Source organism: Cydia amplana, chromosome 26 (genome assembly GCF_948474715.1).
Source record: "Cydia amplana chromosome 26, ilCydAmpl1.1, whole genome shotgun sequence".
NCBI lineage: Eukaryota > Metazoa > Arthropoda > Insecta > Lepidoptera > Tortricidae > Cydia > Cydia amplana.
Window position 1 is genome coordinate 514,431 of NC_086094.1, and position 22,481 is coordinate 536,911.

A 22,481-nucleotide genomic window follows, 5' to 3' on the forward strand; every position below is an offset into this window, starting at 1 on the left:
CGGAACCCTTCATGGGCGAGTCCGACTCGCACTTGGCCGCTTTTTATTATTCTTCGAGCAACTGCACTGCATTAGAAGCAATCACAAAGCAATATTAATAATATTACACATAAATTATTTAATGTAGTTTTATGGATAATTGCCAATACCCTACCAGGGTGCCATGTCATCTATTTCCATTGTAACATCTATTCTATTGTACCATGGTTAACATGGTTTGCAATAAACGATATTACTATTACTATTAGCAAAGCACAGGTAAGAAAGACACAACTGCCGACTGCAACTAAAGAAACGTGTATTTTCTATAGTACATGGTACTTTTTTATGGTGGCTATTGTTGTCAGATTAGATATTTTGCCCTGAACAAACCATCCAATACAACGAAAAAAAAAGTTGATAAACAATCGTACATCAAAAGGTACGGTTTTAGTACGATGTACGCTGCTTACAAAAAAGGTACGCAAGGGTCCAAAATAGTACGGAAAACCGTACTAAAAGGTACGATCTGGCAACACTGGAAATTAGTGACTATGATAACTTTGACGTTTAAGTTTAATGTTGCCATTGTAAGAAAAAAACTTCCCAAGCTTTTGTCGCTCGGCAGTGGTGATTGTATCCGAACGGCTCTCGTTTGACAGTTCAGAAATACATCAATCACTGTCCGTTCATTTTTTTGCTCAAGAATTATCACATTTTGTTGCAAAAACAAGAAGTAAACACCAATTTCCTAGTTTTGCATATAGTTCCTTATACACACGACGTGATACAAAGCTTGCAACATGAATACAATAAGAGTAGAAACCTCTAATCCTTCGTTAAAGCTGCTAAGCTGCCGAGCTTGCTTAGCTACCGATATTAAATTGTTTAATATATACGAAAACAAACTCGCAGAAGCTTTTGCTCATATCACAGGGAGTCCCGTAAGTGTTACCTTCTAGTTAAATGCAATTTTTGTGATTTGCAATTTCAACGTGTTGGAGATATTTCATTTTAAAATTTTACAGTTAATGTATGTATGTATGTATGTCACTTTATTGCACATAAACAGATTTACATAAAACGGACAAAAACAAAACAAAAAATCATCATATTATGTAGAATACATTTTGTAATAATTCTTAGAATTAATAGTTTTACGGAATAAGATACAAACACTATAACAAAACTTATAAACTATCATTAAAATTAAGTATACACAAATTAAATTAATACTAATAACATAAATAAATAAAACTTGCCCACATTTTGTTAATTAAGTTCATAATCTTAAATTGAAGCGATGTTTACAGTATCATTAATGATACAGTAATGTTTTATTGAAAGTTATTAAGAAAATATGAAAGATGCACCATAAAAATATTGATTTTCGTGAATGTTGAAGATGCACCATAAAAAACTTATTGTTTATATTCTTTGTAGGTGCTGCTATCAGACGGGTTGCCGCAGCACCTGTGCTGCTACTGCCGCAGCGCTCTGCTCAAATGCAGAGTGTTCAGGGCACGGAGCCTCCGCGCACAGCAGTGCCTCAGGGCATTACCTTTGCAAATTGAGGTAACACTTACTTTATTTTATTTCTCTACAATAATACCAAGACTGTAGCTGACTATATTTTGCAGACTATTATGCAGTGTGCACTGAATTATATGTAAAAAGTAACTTTTAAGCCCTAAAATAATATCCAATTATTTTATACCAATGTTTCAGCTAACCACAGACTATATCAGAACCATAGACCGCCACTCTCACCAGCTCATCTACTTAACACAAACAAGAGTCGAGACCACAGACTATAGAGACAGCCTTGAAGTGAATGTAAAAAAAGAAGAGTCAGACATAGACAATTTCATCCCAGAGTCTGACGATTTGAAAATAGAATATGAAATCAAAGACAAAATAGATGAAGGCACAGACAATGGGGATTTCAGTGATGATAACACAGAACAGATATTTGTTGCCACCAATCCGGTGAGAGATGTAAAAGTTAGAAAGGGAAGGAAGAAAAAAACAAGAACAGAAGAGAAGAGAGTTAAGAAGAAGATAAAGAAGAGGACGTCAGATAATGATTATTTGCCGGATTTCGATTTTGCCAAGTTTGAAAGTAGTTATAGTGTTGAAATTATTGCTTTGACTAAGGTAATAAATATTTTTTATAAATTTTCTTCACTTACAAGATAAGATAAGATTTCTTTATTGTCAAAGCTGGTACATAGGTCTTATAAATATCACAAAAGTCCATCAGCTTGTCCATTTCGGGCGTACAATTATAAACCAACCTAATGCATGCAAAAACCAATAACATAACATCATAATGATTCATTGTCTATGTACATAAAATATTCATTTAAATTATAAGGTGGCAAATACTGCGGCTAGACCAGAGGCACTAAGTGGCACGAGAAGATAAATTCTATCAAAGTCAAGAGAGAGCATTTAATGGAATACCTCTCAAAACCTTCAAAAAAGACATAACATCTGATTATGGCTAATACAGCAGATTGCAGATAAAAAGACAAAAAAAAATTACGTTATAGAAACCTTTTGTTAACAGCCATTTCTTGAGCTTGTTTTTAAATCTAATCCCCTTTGGATACAATTACAAATAAACTATATTATTTATTAACGAGAATTTGACATGCATGCTGAAGTTTTTAAATCTAAACTAGTAGTCTAAGGCAGATTTTTTTCTTGCCAAAAAAAAGGTGCCCTGATTCCACAGTGCTGAATTTTTATTAATAAAAAACCGGATAAGTGCGAGTCGGACTCGCCCACCGAGGGTTCCGTACCTTTTAGTATTTGGTATAGTGGCAACAAAAATATCTGTGAAAATTTCCACTGTGTAGCTATCATGGTTCATGAGATACAGCCTGGTAACATATAATAGGGTCCCATTTTTACCCTTTGGGTATGGAACCCTAAAGGCTTTTGGCAAAAATTTCATTTTTGGTACCAGCTTTTATCGCTGACTGTACTTTTTTTTCCACAGACAACTCATGCTCATCGAGACAACTCTAAAAACCCCAAACACAATTAGGTTCCATTGTTTTATAACAGAGTTCCTATGGCCACCTCCTGTCTCCATCATCAGATCTGCTCCATGGTACCATAATATTGCATTGTCACCCGACTTACACACTTACACACATATGCAAATTTTCAGCTTCATCGGAAACCGGGAAGTTGGTCAAATTTAACTTGCAAGATTTGATTACAGACCGACAACGGGACAGGTAAAACTAAATAAAAGCTTGTAAAAATAAAATAACAATTGTGATCGTGATGTTGCAGGAACAGCAACTGGAGGAGATTCGGGCGCGCAAGCAGAGCGCCAACTACCAGTACGCGGCGTACAAGTGCGAGGAGTGCGGGAAGGGGTTCATGGCCAACGATGCCTACAACAACCACAAAATACGACACAACCCGGTAAGTCACCTTATACAGTCCGGTAAGTCACCTTATACAGCCCGGTAAGTCACCTTATACAGCCCGGTAAGTCACCTTACAAATACAAATACAAATATTTATTGATAACACCAATGTTACATGTCAGAAGAATTAGGTACACATTGTATAACTATAACTTATGTTGTTACATAATATAAAATTAATCATTCATTAATTCAGAAAAAAAGTCAATTGTCAATAGCAATTTCTTGCTTATACAGCCCGGTAAGCCACCTTATACAGCCCGGTAAGTCACCTTATACAGCCCGGTAAGTCACCTTATTCAGCCCGGTAAGTCACCTTGTACAGCCCTGTAAGTCACCTTATACAGTCCAGTAAGTCACCTTATACATCCCGGTAAGTCACCTTATACAGCCCGGTAAGTCACCTTATACAGCCCGGTAAGTCACCTTATCAACCAAACCAGTGTTATTAAATATATTAAAAACGGGTCACTCGCGTATTTTAAGTCGAAAAACGCTCGACATGTTTCACTTCGTACCGAGAAGTGTCATCAGGAGCTTGCTTGACTTAAAATACGTGAGTGACCCGTTTTTAATATATTTAATATGTCTTTGTCTCACGGAAGTTTTGTCAAACCAGTGTTGTTCCCATTGAATGGGGTTGCCATGTACGGAGCCCTTAAATTGTCGTGCTTCAAGATAAAATCTTAAGAATATTGCCGTATCACAAATAATTAATTGCGCAAAAGTGACGTTAGGACACCTGATGACTACTTTTCCCTAAACATCCTGGAAGGCAGGATTGAAAAGACAAAAGAATAAGGGAAACTCAGAATTACTTATCTCAGCAAAATAAAAAATAATGCTACATTTTTTTATTTTTTTATACTCTCCCGGCCGGTTCGGTTAAATGTCAAATTAAGGCCTATGTTAATTTAATTTAAACTGTTGTGAGATATACTAACATTACTGTTAGTGCTTGAGAAAGGAGACCTAGGCTCTCCGAAACATGTCGCGCGAGAGACTTAAAACAAGTGAGTCTAAACCGTAAAATTATTCAATTCTATGTTAGACGTGTTAGACGACCGGTCTGGCCTAGTGTGTAGTGACCCTGCCTGTGAAGCCGATGGTCCTGGGTTCGAGTCCCGGTAAGGGCATTTATTTGTGTGATGAGCACAGATATTTGTTCCTGAGTCATGGTTGTTTTCTATGTATTTAAGTATTTGTATATTATATATATCGTTGTCTGAGTACCCACAACCAGGGATCGGATACCGGTATTTTTTGTATGGGAACGAAAACGGTATTTTTTCGTTCTTTGCTAATTACTTCATTTCTAATTGGGCAATCTAATAATACGAAGTCGTAACCTAAAAACACAACTGAGTCCTACATTTCGAGTATAAAATAATTCGTAAAATATGGTTATTTCTAAGTTTTTGCAAAAAACCGGTTCCGATCCCTGCCCACAACACAAGCCTTCTTGAGCTTACTGTGGCCACTGTGGGACTTAATCAATCTGTGTAAGAATGTCCTATAATATTTATTTATGTTAATTTCTCTATTTATTTATCTCATACTGTATTGTGCCTGTCTTGTAATAGAGCATGGGCGCGCACTCGTGCGAGATCTGCCTGGTGCGGTTCAAGCGCCAGTCTCGCCGGCAGGAGCACCAGGACCTGCACCGGCTCAAGTTTCTGTGCAAGGAGTGCAACTTCGTATCCAGGAACAGGTACTTATTATTTACTAGCGACCCGCCCCGGCTTTGCACGGGTTAACAAATTATACGTAAACCTTCCTCTTGAATCACGCTATCTATTAAAAAAAACCGCATCAAAATCCGTTGCGTAGTTTTAAAGATCTAAGCATACAGACAGACACTTTGTTTATATATTATGTAGTGATATTCTCAACAGTATCACTTGTTGCTTGCTTCTTAATAATAATAATAAATAATAATAAATCATTTATTTCAAGTAACAGTAAGTTAATAAATTGCCACTGATTTGTACTAAACGCTTCATTAATTTAATTCATTCATTTTCATTCAATCATTCATTTTATTTTCATTCATTCATTTTTTTTTCATTGTAATTTAACCTGTCTTATGTACAATAAAGTGTTTACATACATACATAAACGCTATGCATCCAGCTTTATCATGCGAACGGCTAAGGAGTGGAATTAACTTCCTGCAAATCTATTCCCACTCCACTATAAATTGGATTTTTTTAAATCGAGAGTGAATAATCTATTAGGTAAGCATGTTCCATCCTAGGCTGCATCGGCACTTACCATCAGGTGAAATTGTGGTCAAATGCGTAACTTTTTCTAATAAAGAAAAACCGGCCAAGTGCGAGTCGGACTCGCGCACGGAGGGTTCCGCACCATCAACAAAAAATAGAGCAAAACAAGCAAAGAAACGGTCACCCATCCAAGTACTGACCCCGCCCGACGTTGCTTAACTTCGGTCAAAAATCACGTTTGTTGTATGGGAGCCCCACTTAAATCTTTATTTTATTGTTTTTAGTATTTGTTGTTATAGCGGCAACAGAAATACATCATCTGTGAAAATTTCAACTGTCTAGCTATCACGGTTCGTGAGATACAGCCTGGTGACAGACGGACGGACGGACGGACAGCGGAGTCTTAGTAATAGGGTCCGGACCCTTTGGGTACGGAACCCTAAAAACTAGCATTATTTTGAAAGAATGCTACTTTTTTTGTTGCAGGTATCAAGCGAAGAAGCATTTTGAGTGGCACTCTGGCAAGATCCACGTCTGCAAACACTGCGGGGCTAGCTTTACGTGAGTGTCTAGTTGAGTGGTGGGCAAGCTTTCTTCATGGGGGGGGGGGGGGGGCAGAAAATTTCAGAAATTTTAGAAGAGGGCCATTTTGCTTCCCCTAAAGTTCCTATTCCTTCGATGTCCATCATTAGATCAGCTCGATGGTTACATAATATTGCATTGTGATCCAACTTACACAAGTATGTGAAGTTTCAGCTTAATCGAATAATGGGAAGTGGCGTACTAATTTCGCTTGCAAGATTTGACTCGAATATATATGCATTGCAAATTAAATAAATGCTTGTAAAAACTTTTTCTCAAACATACTCCAAAATGTATGCGTTAATGTCACGAAATGAAGACATGAAGTTGCTCATTTATGGCTCCTTACATTACTTCTTGACCTAGGCCAAGGATGGCGGAATAGGGATTGCAAGACTCGCTTTATCCGGCCTCGTCCGACTCGTCGGACTCAGCCGTATACCGCAATCTCGTCCTGCAATCCCTTACTTCACGGCCTCTGCAGTAATGTACTATTTTTCTGTAGCAAGAGTTCAACATACTTGTCGCACGTGCGTCTCCAGCACCCTGCGATGAATGTGGCATGCGACGTGTGCGGCGAGACGTTCGTGGGACGACTGGGACTGTTGCAACACAAGTCACGAGCACACCAGGTAGGGTCGCCATGTGAGGGAGTTAGCTCGACATACGTGCGTCTACAGCATCCTGCGATGAATGTGGCATGCGACGTGTGCGGCGAGACGTTCGTGGGACGACTGGGACTGTTGCAACACAAGTCACGAGCACACCAGGTAGGGTCGCCATGTGAGGGAGTTAGCTCGACATACGTGCGTCTACAGCATCCTGCGATGAATGTGGCATGCGACGTGTGCGGCGAGACGTTCGTGGGACGACTGGGACTATTACAACACAAGTCACGAGCACACCAGGTAGGGTCGCCATGTGAGGGAGTTAGCTCGACACTCTTGTCGCACGTGCGTCTCCAGCATCCCACGATGAATGTGGCATGCGACGTGTGCGACGAGACGTTCGTGGGCCGACTGGGACTGTTGCAACACAAGTCACGAGCACACCAGGTAGGGTCGCCATGCGAGGGAGTTAGCTCGACACACTTGTCGCACGTGCGTCTCCAGCATCCTGCGATGAATGTGGCATGCGACGTGTGCGGCAAGACGTTTGTGGGCCGACTGGGACTGTTGCAACACAAGTCACGAGCACACCAGGTAGGGTCGCCATGTGAGGGAGTTAGCTCGACACACGTGCGTCTACAGCATCCCGCGATGAATGTGGCATGCGACGTGTGCGGCGAGACGTTCACACAAGTACCACCCTACGGTTGAAGATCGTTTGAACGTCATGAGACAACAAGGTCGATTTACTTTAAACCCCGTTAGAAAAGTCAACCTTAGCGATCGTTAGATCTCGCAGAAACTTTTGTCAAAACTGGTAGACCACTTTCTTGGCCCACTGTACCTGGCATATGGCAGGACCGCCATGTAAAGCTCATAGTTGAGCATGATTCAACAAGATTTCGACATTGAAATGTATATTATTGAAAAGGCACCGTTCATTATAATTTGTATATAAGCCTATAGTAATTATCTAATTTTAAAGTTAATGCTTAGAGTGATAGTGAGGGTTGCACAATTAATGTACCTGCCTACTGGTAAAGCATTTTTGCCGAAGCTGAATGAGAGACCTTCGTTCGCAGATTTGTAGGTCATTTAGGGAAAAGGATCCACAAAAATCTGTGTTTTCTGTCAAAACGATAAGTCACTCATTCATATTTGGTCAACCAAATCTTGACAGTAGAAAAAGGCGGCAAATTTGAAAAATGTAGGCGCGAAGGGATGTCATCCCATAGAAAATTCGAATATGCCGCCTTTTTCTACTGTCAAGATCTGGTTGACCAAGTATAAATGACAAATTTTAGATGGATCCTTTTCGCTAAACTGCGTCAATGGGGTTGGCAACTGTCAAAGGTTTGCATAGATGGCGCCATCATAGCTTGCCCCTTTTTCTTTGAGATTTGGCATCCAGGGCATAAAATTCCATTAAAAAAACACAAAAATTTGACACAATTCTAGGGATTAACAGGGCAAGCTATGCTGGCGCCGTCTGCTAAATACTTCGACCGGCCAACCCCATTACGTCTTACACTGTCGGCCACTAAAAACCGGTCACCGATGTTGTATCTGACCCCATATTTGTTGTGTCAGATGACAGTGGTGAAAGCGGAGTCTCGCTGCGCGGAGTGCGGCGCGCAGTTCGCGAGCACGGATGCGTTGACCAGACACACCCCCTGCGACCCACATGCCAAGTATATCCCTACTAATATAGGGTATTTGTCATCTATAGTTCGTTTTTTTTTAGCATTAGAAATAAGGTAAACAATCTTGATGTGTCTTTTTATTGAAAAACACCATACCTTCTTTCTAAAGCTTTGGATTCCTCCGAAAACGGTGCCGTCATAATTACGGCCGTAATATAGCGGTGAATGACGTCACTAGAACGTTGTCTATGTAAACAAGATGGCGCGATTTCCTAGACGGCGTTGATTGTCAACGTAACGTAAAAAAGCGATGCCGTCATTTGGATGACGGCCGCCATGACGGTGTCGATAGTTTCGTGAACGTTTTATTAGATAGCGGTGACGCTATTTTAAATAAATGACACGAGATTTGAATAAATGATTCCGTACTACGATTATTTTCCTCTTCTGATGATATTTCATCCTCCAAGTAAATTATAGATGGTCAAGCAAATCTTGTCAGTAGAAAAAGGCGCGAAATTCAAATTTTCTATGGGACTATATCCCTTCGCGCCTACATTTTTCAAATTTGCCGCTTTGACCTTGGTGGCTGACGGTGTGTTATAACGCCGTGGTACTTTCCACATGTCGTCACCGTAAAGACGGCCGTCTTTTGCTGCCGCTGCAACAATCGTAGTATTTGTATGGAGACGGCCGCTATATGACGGCACCGCTTTCGGAGGAAACCAAAGCTTAAGGGCTGAGTGGACGCTCGCTCGGCGACGCGTGCAGCGTGGCTGTGGGCTCACGCGTGATGTGAGCAGCGTGCACTAAGGCCGCTCCTATACGTGCGCATTTGTTTAACATGCACGCCGCACGCCCCGCCCCGCTGCACGCACAACAAGAGCCTCCACTCAGGCCTTACACTAAGCCTCGTTTAACGTGGGCAGGCCCTGTCTGGTGTGTGGCGAGACGTTATCGACAGACGCAGAATTACAAGCGCATGCCGAGGAACGCCACAGCACAGACCAATTCAAATGTGTACAGGTAAGAGTTAAGAGCCAACAGGAGTGGTCATTTCTCCATACAAACGTACTCGACTGTTTCCTCCGTGGGTTTTGAACCTAGAGCAGTGATTATTTCAACACAGATTAATATTGTCAATATCTGTGTCGGACCGTTTTGCTTTTTTTGGTATTTTTGTTTTTTAAGGCGCTAGAGCCCTTCAAAAATGGCCAAAATGGCCTAATTGACTATGCCGCAATGAGAGGCGTGGTATTCAAAACTGATATCAATTAGCCAAAAAAGCAAGATGGTCCGACACAGATAATTTCATAATCATTTAGATTTCCAAATTTGGTTACGAATGGTTAAGTTTTGGAGGAGGAAACAGTCGAGTACGAAACCTCGATTTTTGAGATTGTTCGCCTTGTCCTTATCGCACTAGTTTTAGGAGCTGCTTCCGTTAGCGGGATATTTACCTAAAATATTTAAATCTCAGATCCTGTTTCGTCTTAACCCTTTGAGCGACACAGGCGGCTGTGGACGTCTTCGGAGTCTTGCCAATGACGCCAACAGCCGTCAGCTTCGCCAATGCAATAATGACTTACGCGGGACTCCGTAAAGTTCAATTTCGTTTAAATTGTAAAAGGAGTTAAAGGTGTAAATTTGCATGCTACTATGTAGTTAATCATGTGTTACCTAAGAACAATAGCATAAGAACCACTGTACCATGTTTATTGCAAATAAATGAAATCTAATCTAATAATCGCGATCATGGCACGACATATTCCTTCGCAGTCTGCCGTTCAAAATTCAGTCTCTGTTTATCTGTATGCTGTTTTGCGGGCCACAATTAGCGGTTTTTGAAAGCATTATAGCGTTTATTATGTGTAATATCTGGGAGACCGAGGTATGCTCGGAAAAAATAAACACTCAAAAATGCGTTTTTTCCCAGAGATAAGACCTGGCTAGATCGATTTTTCGCCCCCGAAAACCCCCATATAGCTAATTTCATCGAAATCGTTAGAGCCGTTTCCGATATCCCCGAAAGGTATATTTCAAGGAGTGATCAACGATCACGTAAATTAATACTCAATGTACGGCATATCTAAATCGATACAATTCATAAAAATATAAATTAAAGAAATGTAGTGAGGTTGACTGCGACACTTTCCAATTTAAATCTGACTGACAGTTCCACTCAGGATGCCATCTCATTTCGGGCTGTCCGCAGAATCAGCCAGGAACCAATCCATTAAAGAAGCTGTCCGGGTCATTCAAATAAAAGTCACTGTATCGCAGTCAAACACACTCAAGCATAGACTATTTAAATACTTGACATTCCATCAAACGCAGCCGTCATAAATTCATAATAGGCCGTCTATAAATAAATATTAGAGATGCCCCGAATAGTGGTTTTGGCCGAATACCGAATATTCGGCTACCGAATATTCTGCATGACATGTGAACATTTTGAGTCACAATTACATATTATGAAAACTGTTCGGCAACAAAGCATAACATTTGCTAAGATATACTTATTTTTTGTTGAACAGAATTAATGAATATTGTTAGAGTCAATCAAATCAAACCCACCCATGATAAAATAAAATATGCTCAAAAAAAGGTCTTCGTATTTAACAACTTTCCAAGAATACATTTTAAATATTAAATGTAACCTAGTTTTTGGTTATTTTTATTGTGTAATTCTTCTTTTTAGGTAGGTGCAACAGATATTCGGTATTCGACCGAATAGTAAGCAATATTCGGCCGAATACCGAATATTCCGCAAAGTGGCCGAATATTCGTGGCATCTCTAATAAATATACAAGAATTGCTCATTTAAAGGTATAAGATAAAATAAATAAAGCTTTTACACTATCGCAGTGTGACAAAACATTCGCCAGCTCTAAATCGTACGAGGTGCACCACCAGCGCGTGCACCTGAACGTGCGCTGGCGCAAGTCGCGCGAGCAGCGCGCGCGGCGCACTCACAGCGACCCGCCCAAGCGCAAGGAGGCCATGTGCGAGGTCTGCGGGAAGGCGTGCGAGGTGAGACCAACAACATATACAGTGTGGAAAGATAAGTCGGGCCCTGGAGGGAAACTACCTTAAATCGTTAAGCTGGCTCATTTTACTTAATCTGTCAGCTCCCACGGCTCATATATGAGCCAGAACGCTTATGGTGACGTCATATCGTGGGATTCGACAGGTTTGGAGACATTCCTTTATTTTTAAAAAGAAACAAAACTGCATTCAAAGTATTTTACTTTTTTTCTTCAATTTGGCTTGTCTAAAAAAATCTTGAGTACTAAATATTACATTTTATGGATATTTTGTACGACAGACGAGTTTAAAACCTAATGTTTCTTGGAGAAATGTTATCATTAACATTAACTGTATCGACTAGTAGAATAAAATTGCGAGTTTTTATTTTTTTGAATTTTTAGTCGGTTCGAGTCCCGGGCGAGGCAAGCGAGTTTTAGAAAATCTTTGAATGCAGTTTTGTGTCTTTTTAAAATTAAAGGAATGTCTCCTTTAAGTAAAATGAGCCAGCTTAAGGATTTAAGGTAGTTTCCTCCAGGGCCCGACTTATCTTTCCACACTGTATACCTCTCTCTCTACTTTACTTCCATACATATGGTTATATCCTTGAGTGTGATGAAAATACAATTTTCGTAGTATACTGTATAGGTTTACTTAACCTCTCGTGCCCCGTGATTATTAAAAAAAAAAATGTAGTTTGAAAAACTTTATTTTTTAATTTTATAATTTACCCCTCAAAAGTGGCCCTCATGTTTAAAATTAATTTGTTTGCGTTACATGTCTTTGGGTCACAAATTTACATATGTGTACCAAATTTCAACTTAATCGGTCTAGTAGTTTCGAAGAAAATAGGCTGTGACAGACGGACGGACAGACAGACAGACGCACGAGTGATCCTATTAGGGTTCCGTTTTTTCCTTTTGAGGTACGGAACCCTAAAAAGTAATGAAATAAATGTATTTGTATTTATACCCTCTGGGTTGGAAGGTCATAAAATGATATTTCGTACATAAATTCCGAAAAACTCATTGGTACGCGCCGAGGTTCGAACCCGCGACATCCGGATTGCAAGTCGCACGCTCTTACCGCTAGGCCACCAGATTGATTAGATTATATTAAATGTACTTTTTATTGGTAGCAACAGGCGTGGCTCACTCCGCGATTTCGTCGCTTTGCTACAGGTAGCTAAAAGTACATCCGTTCCGGCCCCAATTTTGGGGAAAGCCATAAGCCGCGCGTGGCGCTGTCGCCACCTAGCGGCCATATCTGTGCTGATCGTAACAGACGCGTTTTGTTAGAGAGTGACTCTTCTGTACTTAGTACTATTATTTATTCTGTGGTAGCAAATAGAATAGAGACTATAGAGACGGATTGTCAAAGTAAAATATGTAGCCACAGTAAATTTACTGCCATCTTTCGACAGAACATAAAACTGTATTAGAACAAATTAAATTATTTTTCAGAAAATGCCGCCTATGCCGCTGTGGCCCAGTGGCCGAATGGCTCAGGCACCTGCCGCGATAGCAGAGGACGCTGGTTCGATTCCAGCCTGGGGCACTGTAGGCCTTGGTCACTTTTTCTTAGTATATGACATTTATTCAAAGTTTATAATTTATAGTAGTGTGTCTACTTGAAATAAAAACAAATAAAATATTTTCTGAAAAATAATTTAATTTGTTCTAATCTAATACATTGATTGGCAGCGCCATCTCTCTCGCTAACTCGGTATCACCTGAGATGATCCAGTTAGAAAGGTCGAACCATACTGTTCTACCTTAGAGGTGGCCAGGGGGCGCCATAAGCCTTCAGTAAGAAGTGCATATACTTGGAAAAATTCGACCTATGCCGCTGTGGCCCGGTGGCCGAATGGCTCAGGCACCTGCCGCGATGGCAGAGGACGCTGGTTCGATTCCAGCCTGGGGCACTGGAGGCCTTGATCACTTTTTCTTAGTATATGACATTTATTCAAAGAACATAAAACTGTTAGAACGCCATTTGACTTTGATCCTTATTCTTTCACTGATATGTGTTAACTTATTAAATATTAACGCCATCTACTCGACTATAGGCCAAAGGTATGGTGTAATGTTTTCGAGCGATGGCGCCATAACCTTCAGCCTACTCTCGAGTAGATGGCGTTAATATTAATATTTAACAAGTTAACACATATCAGTGAAAGAATAAGTATCAAATAGTGTTAATCTTCTGTCGAAAGATGACAGTAAATAAACTGTAGCTACATAATTAGGGTTCCGTACCCAAAGGGTAAAAACGGGACCCTATTACTAAGACTCCGCTGTCCGTCCGTCCGTCCGTCCGTCCGTCTGTCACCAGGCTGTATCTCACGAACCGTGATAGCTAGACGCTGGCACGGATATGGTTGAAAGTTACAGGAGAGACCATTATTATAAAGCATACACTAGCTCTTAGGAATTGGCTTAAGCCTATGATGCATGTTATCTCATAAGTTAGTGTTAAGTATATTGCTATACCCTTACAGGGTTCATGTGGAACTGTACTAAGTAGTTTTTAAGATCTGTATACTAATATGAGTGCAATAAACAATTCTGATTCTGATTCTGATTCTAGACAGTTGAAATTTTCACAGATGATGTATTTCTGTTGCCGCTATAACAACAAATACTAAAAAAACAATAAAATAAAGATTTAAGTGGGGCTCCCATACAACAAACGTGATTTTTGACCGAAGTTAAGCAACGTCGGGCGGGGTCAGTACTTTATCAGTAACGTCAGTATTTTTTGTTGATGGTGCGGAACCCTCCGTGCGCGAGTCCGACTCGCACTTGGCCGGTTTTTCATCATGACAGTAACTCTACTTCAAATTCTCTTTGTTGGTAGTCGAACGCAGCGCTTGTTTACCACCAGCGCTCGCACACGGGCGAGCGGCCCTACAAGTGCGCGCAGTGCCCAAAGTCCTTCACAATGCCGCAGGCCCTCATAGTAAGTATGAATCAGGGATGTTGCGGATGCCGATTTTTTGACATCCGCGGATGCGGATTTTTAAAGGCTCACATCCGCGGACGCGGATGTCAAGATAGTACCATAAAAATGACAAATATTACATTTGAGTGATTTTTATTTAAAACCGGCCAAGTGCGAGTCGGACTCGCGTTCTAAGGGTTCCGTACATTAAGTCCCACTCACGCTTGACTGCTCATTTCTAATAGTTTTTTTTGGTTAATGACTAAATTACCTAGCAGTCTAGCACTTACGCCAATGCTAAGACGTTCCTGTACCGACCTGTTCCACATCCGCATCCGCATTAAATCCGCATCGATTTTATGCGGATGCGGATGTTGAAAATCATGCGGAAGTTCCGCGGTTGCGGATGCGGATATTCGCAACATCCCTGGTATGAATCCTATCAAAAATATGTGACGTTCCACGAGAAAAGGTACCTTATGGCACTTGGCGCTTACGTCGCATAGCACCGCAATTGTATTGGAGTGGCGTTAATAATAGCGTAGGCGCCAACCGCCATAAGGTACCTTTACCCGTGGGACGTCACTTATACTCGTACTCATTTACTTATAATATAACTAGCTTTTGCCCGCGACTTCGTCTGCGTGGAGTTATCCAATCTGATTTTTATCGATTCCCCGTACAAACTTCCACCCCCCTTTTCACCCCCTTAAAGGATGACTTCCGAGATAAAAACTACCCTATGTCCTTCCCCGGGACTCTAACTATCTCTATACCAAATTTGAACTAAATCGGTTAAGCGGTTTAAGCGTGAACAGGTAACAGACAGACAGACACACAGCGACCCGCCCCGGCTTCGCACGGGTTAACAAATTATACATAAATCTTCCTCTTGAATCACTCTATCTATTTAAAAAAACCGCATCAAAATCCGTTGCGTAGTTTTAAAGATCTAAGCATACAGACAGACAGACAGACAGCGGGAAGCGACTTTGTTTTATACTATGTAGTGATATATAGTATGGATTACATATTACACCTCAAAATTGAAATTAAATTACCAGTACAATTTGACACTGAGTTAACGGTTTAACCGGTTAAGTTACTAAGTAACCCCGGGTTAGTGGGATGGCGAAAGTGGCGCTTAGGCAGGCAGAGAAGAAAAACCGGCCAGGTGCCAGTCGGACTCGCCCACAGAGGGTTCCTTACAAATTTAACTATTTTTTACAAATTTACAGTAGTCAGATTTTTCCCTGTATTTGTAGTGTAAGGCGATATTACTTGCCAAATTTCATAGTTCTAGGTCAACGGGAAGTACCCTATCAATTTTGATTTCCTTGAGTGTCGAAATTATATACGTTTTTTGCGGCATAAACGGCCGTATCTTTTTTTTACGTTACGTTAGTTAGATTTTTTTCACAGCTTCAAGGATTTGAGTATATGGTTTAAATTTCAACTCGATTTCAACAACAAAAATGATCCTACGAGGAACCCTCGTTTTTAGTTTTGAGATACGGAACCCTAAAAAACAGCGATCAAAACTTTTGTTTTAATTAATAGATTTTTAGATTTGAGGTTTTATTTTTTTCCATGTAGGTATCTGTTTTTTAGGGTTCCGTAGCCAAATGGCAAAAAACGGAACCCTTATAGATTCGTCATGTCTGTCTGTCTGTCCGTCTGTCCGTCCGTATGTCACAGCCACTTTTCTCCGAAACTATAAGAACTATACTGTTGAAACTTGGTAAGTAGATGTATTCTGTGAACCGCATAAAGATTTTCACACAAAAATAGAAAAAAAACAATAAATTTTTGGGGTTCCCCATACTTCGAACTGAAACTCAAAAATTTTTTTTTTCATCAAACCCATACGTGTGGGGTATCTATGGATAGGTATTCAAAAATGATATTGAGGTTTCTAATATCATTTTTTTCTAAACTGAATAGTTTGCGCGAGAGACACTTCCAAAGTGGTAAAATGTGTGTCCCCCCCCCTGTAACTTCTAAAATAAGAGAATGATAAAACTAAAAAAAATATATGATGTACATTACCATGTAAACTTCCACCGAAAATTGGTTTGAACGAGATCTAGTAAGTAGTTTTTTTTTATACGTCATAAATCGCCTAAATACGGAACCCTTCATGGGCGAGTCCGACTCGCACTTGGCCGCTTTTTTTATATTATTATTATAGTTTTTATGTAATTCGACATTAAGAGACCTTTATACATCTCTAAGTAATTGTAATACGTTAGTTTGATTTGGTACTTGCAGTTAGTGGTATTTTATAATTGTTGATGTTTTATTATTATTATTTAGCTTGTAAGTATGTAAATTCAATGTTAACGTGTAAAAGTGCCCTTGTGGCCTATTTGCTGAATAAATGTTGAAGTTTGATAATATAAATAATTTTTAGCTTGTAAGATTTTTTACTATTGTATGTATGTTAGTTTGTAAGGTATGTATCTAACTATCTATGGGCCGTAGTTGCCTCATAATAAATGTTTTTTTTTTATAATCTTGGACAGAATCACCAGCTGGTCCACTCGGACGAGCGGCCGTACCCGTGCTCCGCGTGCCCGAAGGCCTTCAAGCAGAAAGTGGCGCTACAACTGCACAGCCGGGTAACTAAAGACATACGATATTTTAAACTGATATCTGACGACCGGTCTGGCCTAGTGGGTAGTGACCCTGCCTGTGAAGCCGCGGTCCTGGGTTCGAATCCCGGTAAGGGCATTTATTTGTGTGATGAGCACAGATATTTGTTCCTGAGTCTTGGGTGTTTTCTATGTATTTATGTATTTGTATATTATATATGACACCGTAAGATTGTGAACCCGTTAGTTTATAATCTAACGTAGGTTAGGTTAGTTTATAATCTCCCTACCGTCAGTTTATAATTTAACTAGCGAGATTATAATCTGACGAGTGTTTACAAACCGTAAGATTGTGAACCCGTTAGTTTATAATCTAACGTAGGTTAGTTTATAATCTCCCTACCGTCAGTTTATAATTTAACTAGCGAGATTATAATCTGACGAGTGCTTATAATTTTACGGTGACATATACATCGTTGTCTGATGAGTACCCACAACACAAGCCTTCTTGAGTTTACTGTGGGACTTAGTCAAGCTGTGTAAGAATGTCCTATAATATTTATTTATATAGATGTCATATATTAAAGAAAAAGTGACGAAGCCCTCCAGTGGTGAAGGCCGGATTCGAACCGGCGTCTTTAGCAATCCGGGCTAACGCCTTGAACCCCTTAGCCACCCACTATATCAGTTTATAATTTAAATATCTGGGAGAAAACATATAATAACACGAAAAGTAGCGTTTTCCCAGAGATGACCTAGCTAGATCGATTTTTCGCCCCCGCAAACCCCCATATAGCAAATTTCATCGAAATCGTTAGAACCGTTTCAGAGATCCCCGAAATATATATATGTATATATAAATAAACAAGAATTGCTGTTTAAAGGTATTAGATATATAGTAGTGTGAACACAAATCAAAATATTAAATGTTGTGTATACGATATTTTATCACACAAACGGGTACCTATACCGCGATATAGTTTCATTGCTTTTACCTTAAATTCCGACGTTTCAGCTGAGTTGCACAGGATTAACCGGAACTCTATTTTCAACTCCTTCTGCTTATAATATTAGTTGTAAATTGTTTTAGCAGTACATTTTTCGTTAGTATCGAAACCTGTGACATCTGATGTCAAGTAGCGGTACTGATAATTCCACTACTTGACGTTAGATGTCGACTAGGAAGTAACTCGCGTTTTGGTAAGAAAACTGATGTATGGAGTTACCACTCTTTCTTTACTTATATTTCTCTATGGTTCTTCTTCCTCGCGTTATCCCGGCATTTGCCACGCTCATGGGAGCCTGGGGTCCGCTTGACAACTAATCCCAAGAATTGACGTAGGCTCTAGTTTTTACGAAGGCGACTGCCCGTCTTACCTTCCAACCCAGAGGGGAAACTAGACCTTATTGAGATTAGTCCGGTTTCCTCACGATGTTTTCCTTCACCGAAAAGCAACTGGTAAATATCAAATGATATATCGTACATAAGTTCCGAAAAACTCATTGGTACGAGCCGGGGTTTGAACCCGCGACCTCCGGATTGAAAGTCGCATGCTCTTACCGCTAGGCGACCAGCGCTTTTTTGATTTCTCTATGGTTGTTACCACCTTAATATTTTAATATTAAATACTGCCAAAAAGAAGTACATAAATTCCTTTTTTCTCCTTGCACCATTTTTACATGTCTCTATTTGGCCCGATGGTTGACTGGTAGAGTATGCCATTAGGCATTAAGTCCGCCATTAGTACATTATTTTTGTGTTTTGTGCAACAAAGTTTAAATAAATATAGAGCGAGTTATTTCGGATTTTTTATTTATTTATTACTAGCGACCCGCCCCGGCTTCGCACGGGTTAACAAATTATACATAAACCTTCCTCTTGAATCACTCTATCTATTATCTATGAACAGCCCCCAGACAGACAGACAGCGGGAAGCGACTTTGTTTTATACTATGTAGTGATACGTTGTTCACAGGTCCACACCGGCGAACGTCCATACAAATGTGCGCTGTGCGACAGTTCGTTCAAACAGGGCCCTCACCTCCGTACTCACGTGAAGCTGATGCACCACGCGCCCGACCGCCGGCCGCGGCGCAAGCTCTAGCACGACGGCCGTGGCTCACTCCGCGATCTCGTCGCGTCGCTACAAGTACATGCGGCCCACACCAATGTTGGTGTCTAGCCGTAGCAGTTGCCGCGCACCGCTACGGAACGGACGCCTGCTCGCGCTTGCGCCACCTAGCGGGCATATCCGTAATAGACGCGTTTTGTTAGAGAGTGAATCTTCTGTACCTGGTACCATGAGTTTGGGCCCATTAGAATCGTCTTTATAAGTAGATGATTATTGGGGAATGCAAACCGGTAAAAATTGCATAGAAATTACCGGTAAGCCGATAAGTTAACGGTATTTTCATACCGAATCATTCAAAGGCAGCTATAATTTTACAATTATGATGTATTATATGTAAATGTAAATATTTATATTGTATCAAATACATTTGTACATAATACGATATCATTTTACAAACATGTATCACAATGAAAATAAAAAAAATGTGCATTATTTAGAGTGTTTATTAACGGATCCCCTTGTTTGACATAATTATTGAAAGTCATAATGTAATGATTGTCAGATTATCATTAGACATAATTCTGAAACCTGAAACGCTTCTCGTCTGTGTGAGTCATCAGGTGAGTCTGCAAATCTCTTTTTCTTCTACACTTGTAGCTACAGTGACTACAACTGAAAGGCTTCTTTTCTGTGTGAGTCATCAGGTGTCTCTGTAAATCTGTTTTTTGTCTACACTTGTAACTACAGTGACTCTGACGGGTCTAAAGCACGCAAAGCTCTTTCTGCAAGGAGTACACTCCAGTTGGAGCAAAAAGCTTTTGAAACTTAGCAAAAGACAACTCCAAATCATAACGGGGGTGTTCACTGGCCATTAAGGGGTCAAAAGAATTCTGGCCAAGATGGGACATTCTGACAACACCGATTGTCGTATATGTGGCGAAGAGGAAGAGACAGTAAACACCTAATGTGTGAACGTCACGCCCTAGCCAGACAAAGAATGAAGGACTTTGGAGCAGGATATCTGGAACCAAAGGACTTTACAACGCTTCCCATGTGCTCAATCATCCGACACATGGATATGCTGGGAAAAGCTCTTGAGTAGTTAACGGATCTTCATAAACATCACAAAAGATCCCTATGGGTCGAAGTGTATCCGCAAGGGCCCCCGAAAACAATAAGATAAGATAAGCTACGGCGACTACAACTGAAGGGCTTCTCTTCTGTGTGAGTCATCAGGTGTTTCCGTAACTGAGCGTTTGTTCTAGACTTGTGGTCACTGTGTACACCTGAAAAGCTTCTCGTCCGTGTGTCATCGCATGAGCCTGTAAATCTAATAATCTAAACTTGTGGTCACAGTGGCTACAACGGAAAGGCTTCTCGTCTGTGTGAGTCATCAGGTGACTCTGTAAGTGTGCTTTCCTTTTACACTTGTAGACACAGTGGTACACCTGAAAGGCTTCTCGTCTGTGTGAGTTATCAGGTGATTCCGTAATTGTGCTTTTGTTCTAGACTTGTGGTCACAGTGTGTACAACTGAAAGGCTTCTCGTCTGTGTGAGTAATCAGGTGAGTCTGTAAATCTGTTTTTCTTCTACACTTGTAGCTACAGTGACTACAACTGAAAGGCTTCTCGTCTGTGTGAGTCATCAGGTGAGTCTGTAAATCTGTTTTTCTTCTACACTTGTAGCTACAGTGACTACAACTGAAAGGCTTCTCGTCTGTGTGAGTCATCAGGTGAGTCTGTAAATCTGTTTTTCTTCTACACTTGTAGCTACAGTGACTACAACTGAAAGGCTTCTCGTCTGTGTGAGTCATCAGGTGAGTCTGTAACTCTCCTTTTCTTCTACACTTGTAGCTACAGTGACTACAACTGAAAGGCTTCTCGTCCGTGTGAGTCATCAGGTGACACTGTAAGTCTCCTTTTCTTCTACACTTGTAAATACAGTGACTACAACTGAAAGGCTTCTCGTCTGTGTGAGTCATCAGGTGACTCTGTAACTCTGCTTTACTTCTACACTTGTAGCTACAGTGACTACAACTGAAAGGCTTCTCGTCTGTGTGAGCCATCAGGTGACGCTGTAAATCTGCTTTTCTTCTACACTTGTAGGCACAGTGAGTACACCCGAAAGGTTTCTCGTCTGTGTGAGTCATCATGTGACTCTGTAAATCTGCTTTTCTTCTACACTTGTGGGCACAGTGAGTACACCCGAAAGGTTTCTCGTCTGTGTGAGTCATCAGGTGAGTCTGTAACTCTCCTTTTCTTTTACCCTTGTAGCTACAGTGACTACAACTAAAAGGCTTCTCGTCCGTGTGAGTCATCAGGTGATGCTGTAAATCTGCTTTTCTTCTACACTTGTAGGCACAGTGAGTACACCCGAAAGGTTTCTCGTCTGTGTGAGTCATCAGGTGAGTCCGTAAATTTGATTTTCTACTACTCTCGTAGCCACAGTATTTACACCTGAAAGTCTTTTCGCCCGAGATTTTCTTCAGTTTTTTGTCACCGTGTAGCATTTGATGTCGTTCTAAACGATAATCCCCTACGGTTGAATTATGTAAAGGCGAGTGATTGTGTACGTGCTTCTTCAAAACCGACTTGCTCCTGAACAGTTTGCCGCAATGGTGACATTGATAGATGGTGGTGGTGACATGGGGTGTGGGTGCGGGCTCGGTGGCGTGCAGCTTGTATGTGCGGCGCCCGACCCGGCAGGTGCGCCGCGCCGCGTCCACCAGCAGGCGCTCCAGCCTGACCGAGCACGAGCCGCGCCGACCCGACACCACCGCAGAGCAGACGAGAGTGGGCGCTGCAACACGATAAAATAATACTCAAATATCCAAAATACCAACCTGATAAATATGTAACAGTGGCGTTACATACGTTTCTTTAATTTAACTAATAATTATCTTTCATACTTCATTCTCGACAATAGATGAGCTGGTGATCCATAACGTTTGAGATGCTTCAAAACGTGCAAGAGTTTTAAAGCATGGGGGTAAACTGTAGCTAGTTTACCCCCATGCTTTAAAACTCACAATATTGACCACACCAACGCGAGGAAAACTCTAGCTATAAAACATCACAAACCGAATCCAAATTTATAATTAAATATCATCACTTTAAACTTTAACGGTTGGGTGTACTGTCAATAGTCAATGTGAGTAAAGCAATTGAAAATTATCATTTATGTGGCAAGCCACTCCAGAGGATAAAATTATACTTTGCTATATGTCTTTTAAGAATAAATAATAAATATTTTGTTTTTGGCTAGAACTATCAAAATGTACCATCTAAACATATTCCTATACATCAACATCACAACTAAAACGAATTTTAATTAATACAGCTGAATTAATTACAAGTTTC

At 40.5% G+C, this 22,481-nt stretch overlaps 2 protein-coding genes across 2 annotated transcripts; one reads left to right on the forward strand and one right to left on the reverse strand.

The window, feature by feature from the left end:
• The first annotated feature begins 700 nt into the window (after nucleotides 1-700).
• Nucleotides 701-19,166, forward strand: LOC134659987 (zinc finger protein 850-like). The gene is made up of 13 exons (XM_063515685.1): nucleotides 701-923; nucleotides 1,423-1,554; nucleotides 1,708-2,136; nucleotides 3,289-3,423; nucleotides 5,012-5,139; nucleotides 6,140-6,214; nucleotides 6,741-7,536; nucleotides 8,434-8,534; nucleotides 9,416-9,512; nucleotides 11,355-11,519; nucleotides 14,373-14,474; nucleotides 16,982-17,077; nucleotides 19,027-19,166. Exons 1-13 carry the CDS (start codon nucleotides 783-785, stop codon nucleotides 19,153-19,155), a joined length of 2,526 nt encoding a protein of 841 aa, XP_063371755.1. The 5' UTR covers nucleotides 701-782; the 3' UTR covers nucleotides 19,156-19,166.
• Nucleotides 19,167-20,391: 1,225 nt separating this feature from the next.
• Nucleotides 20,392-22,230, reverse strand: LOC134659988 (gastrula zinc finger protein XlCGF57.1-like). Its single transcript, XM_063515686.1, has 2 exons — nucleotides 22,203-22,230; nucleotides 20,392-21,921 (listed from the first exon to the last, which is right to left on the reverse strand). Exons 1-2 carry the CDS (start codon nucleotides 22,228-22,230, stop codon nucleotides 20,516-20,518), a joined length of 1,434 nt encoding a protein of 477 aa, XP_063371756.1. The 3' UTR covers nucleotides 20,392-20,515.
• Between the last annotated feature and the right edge of the window lie 251 nt (nucleotides 22,231-22,481).

Excerpts from the sequence above, each read along its gene's own strand:
- LOC134659988 (XM_063515686.1), bottom strand. The coding sequence starts at position 22,230 with ATGATATTTAATTATAAATTTGGATTCG. Across the intron at positions 21,922-22,202 it reads TAATTATAAATTTGGATTCG|CGCCCACTCTCGTCTGCTCT; the intron begins GTTTGTGATGTT and ends ATCGTGTTGCAG.
- LOC134659987 (XM_063515685.1), top strand. The coding sequence starts at position 783 with ATGAATACAATAAGAGTAGAAACCTCTAATCCTTCGTTAAAGCTGCTA. Across the intron at positions 5,140-6,139 it reads AACTTCGTATCCAGGAACAG|GTATCAAGCGAAGAAGCATT; the intron begins GTACTTATTATT and ends TTTTTGTTGCAG. Across the intron at positions 11,520-14,372 it reads TCTGCGGGAAGGCGTGCGAG|TCGAACGCAGCGCTTGTTTA; the intron begins GTGAGACCAACA and ends CTTTGTTGGTAG.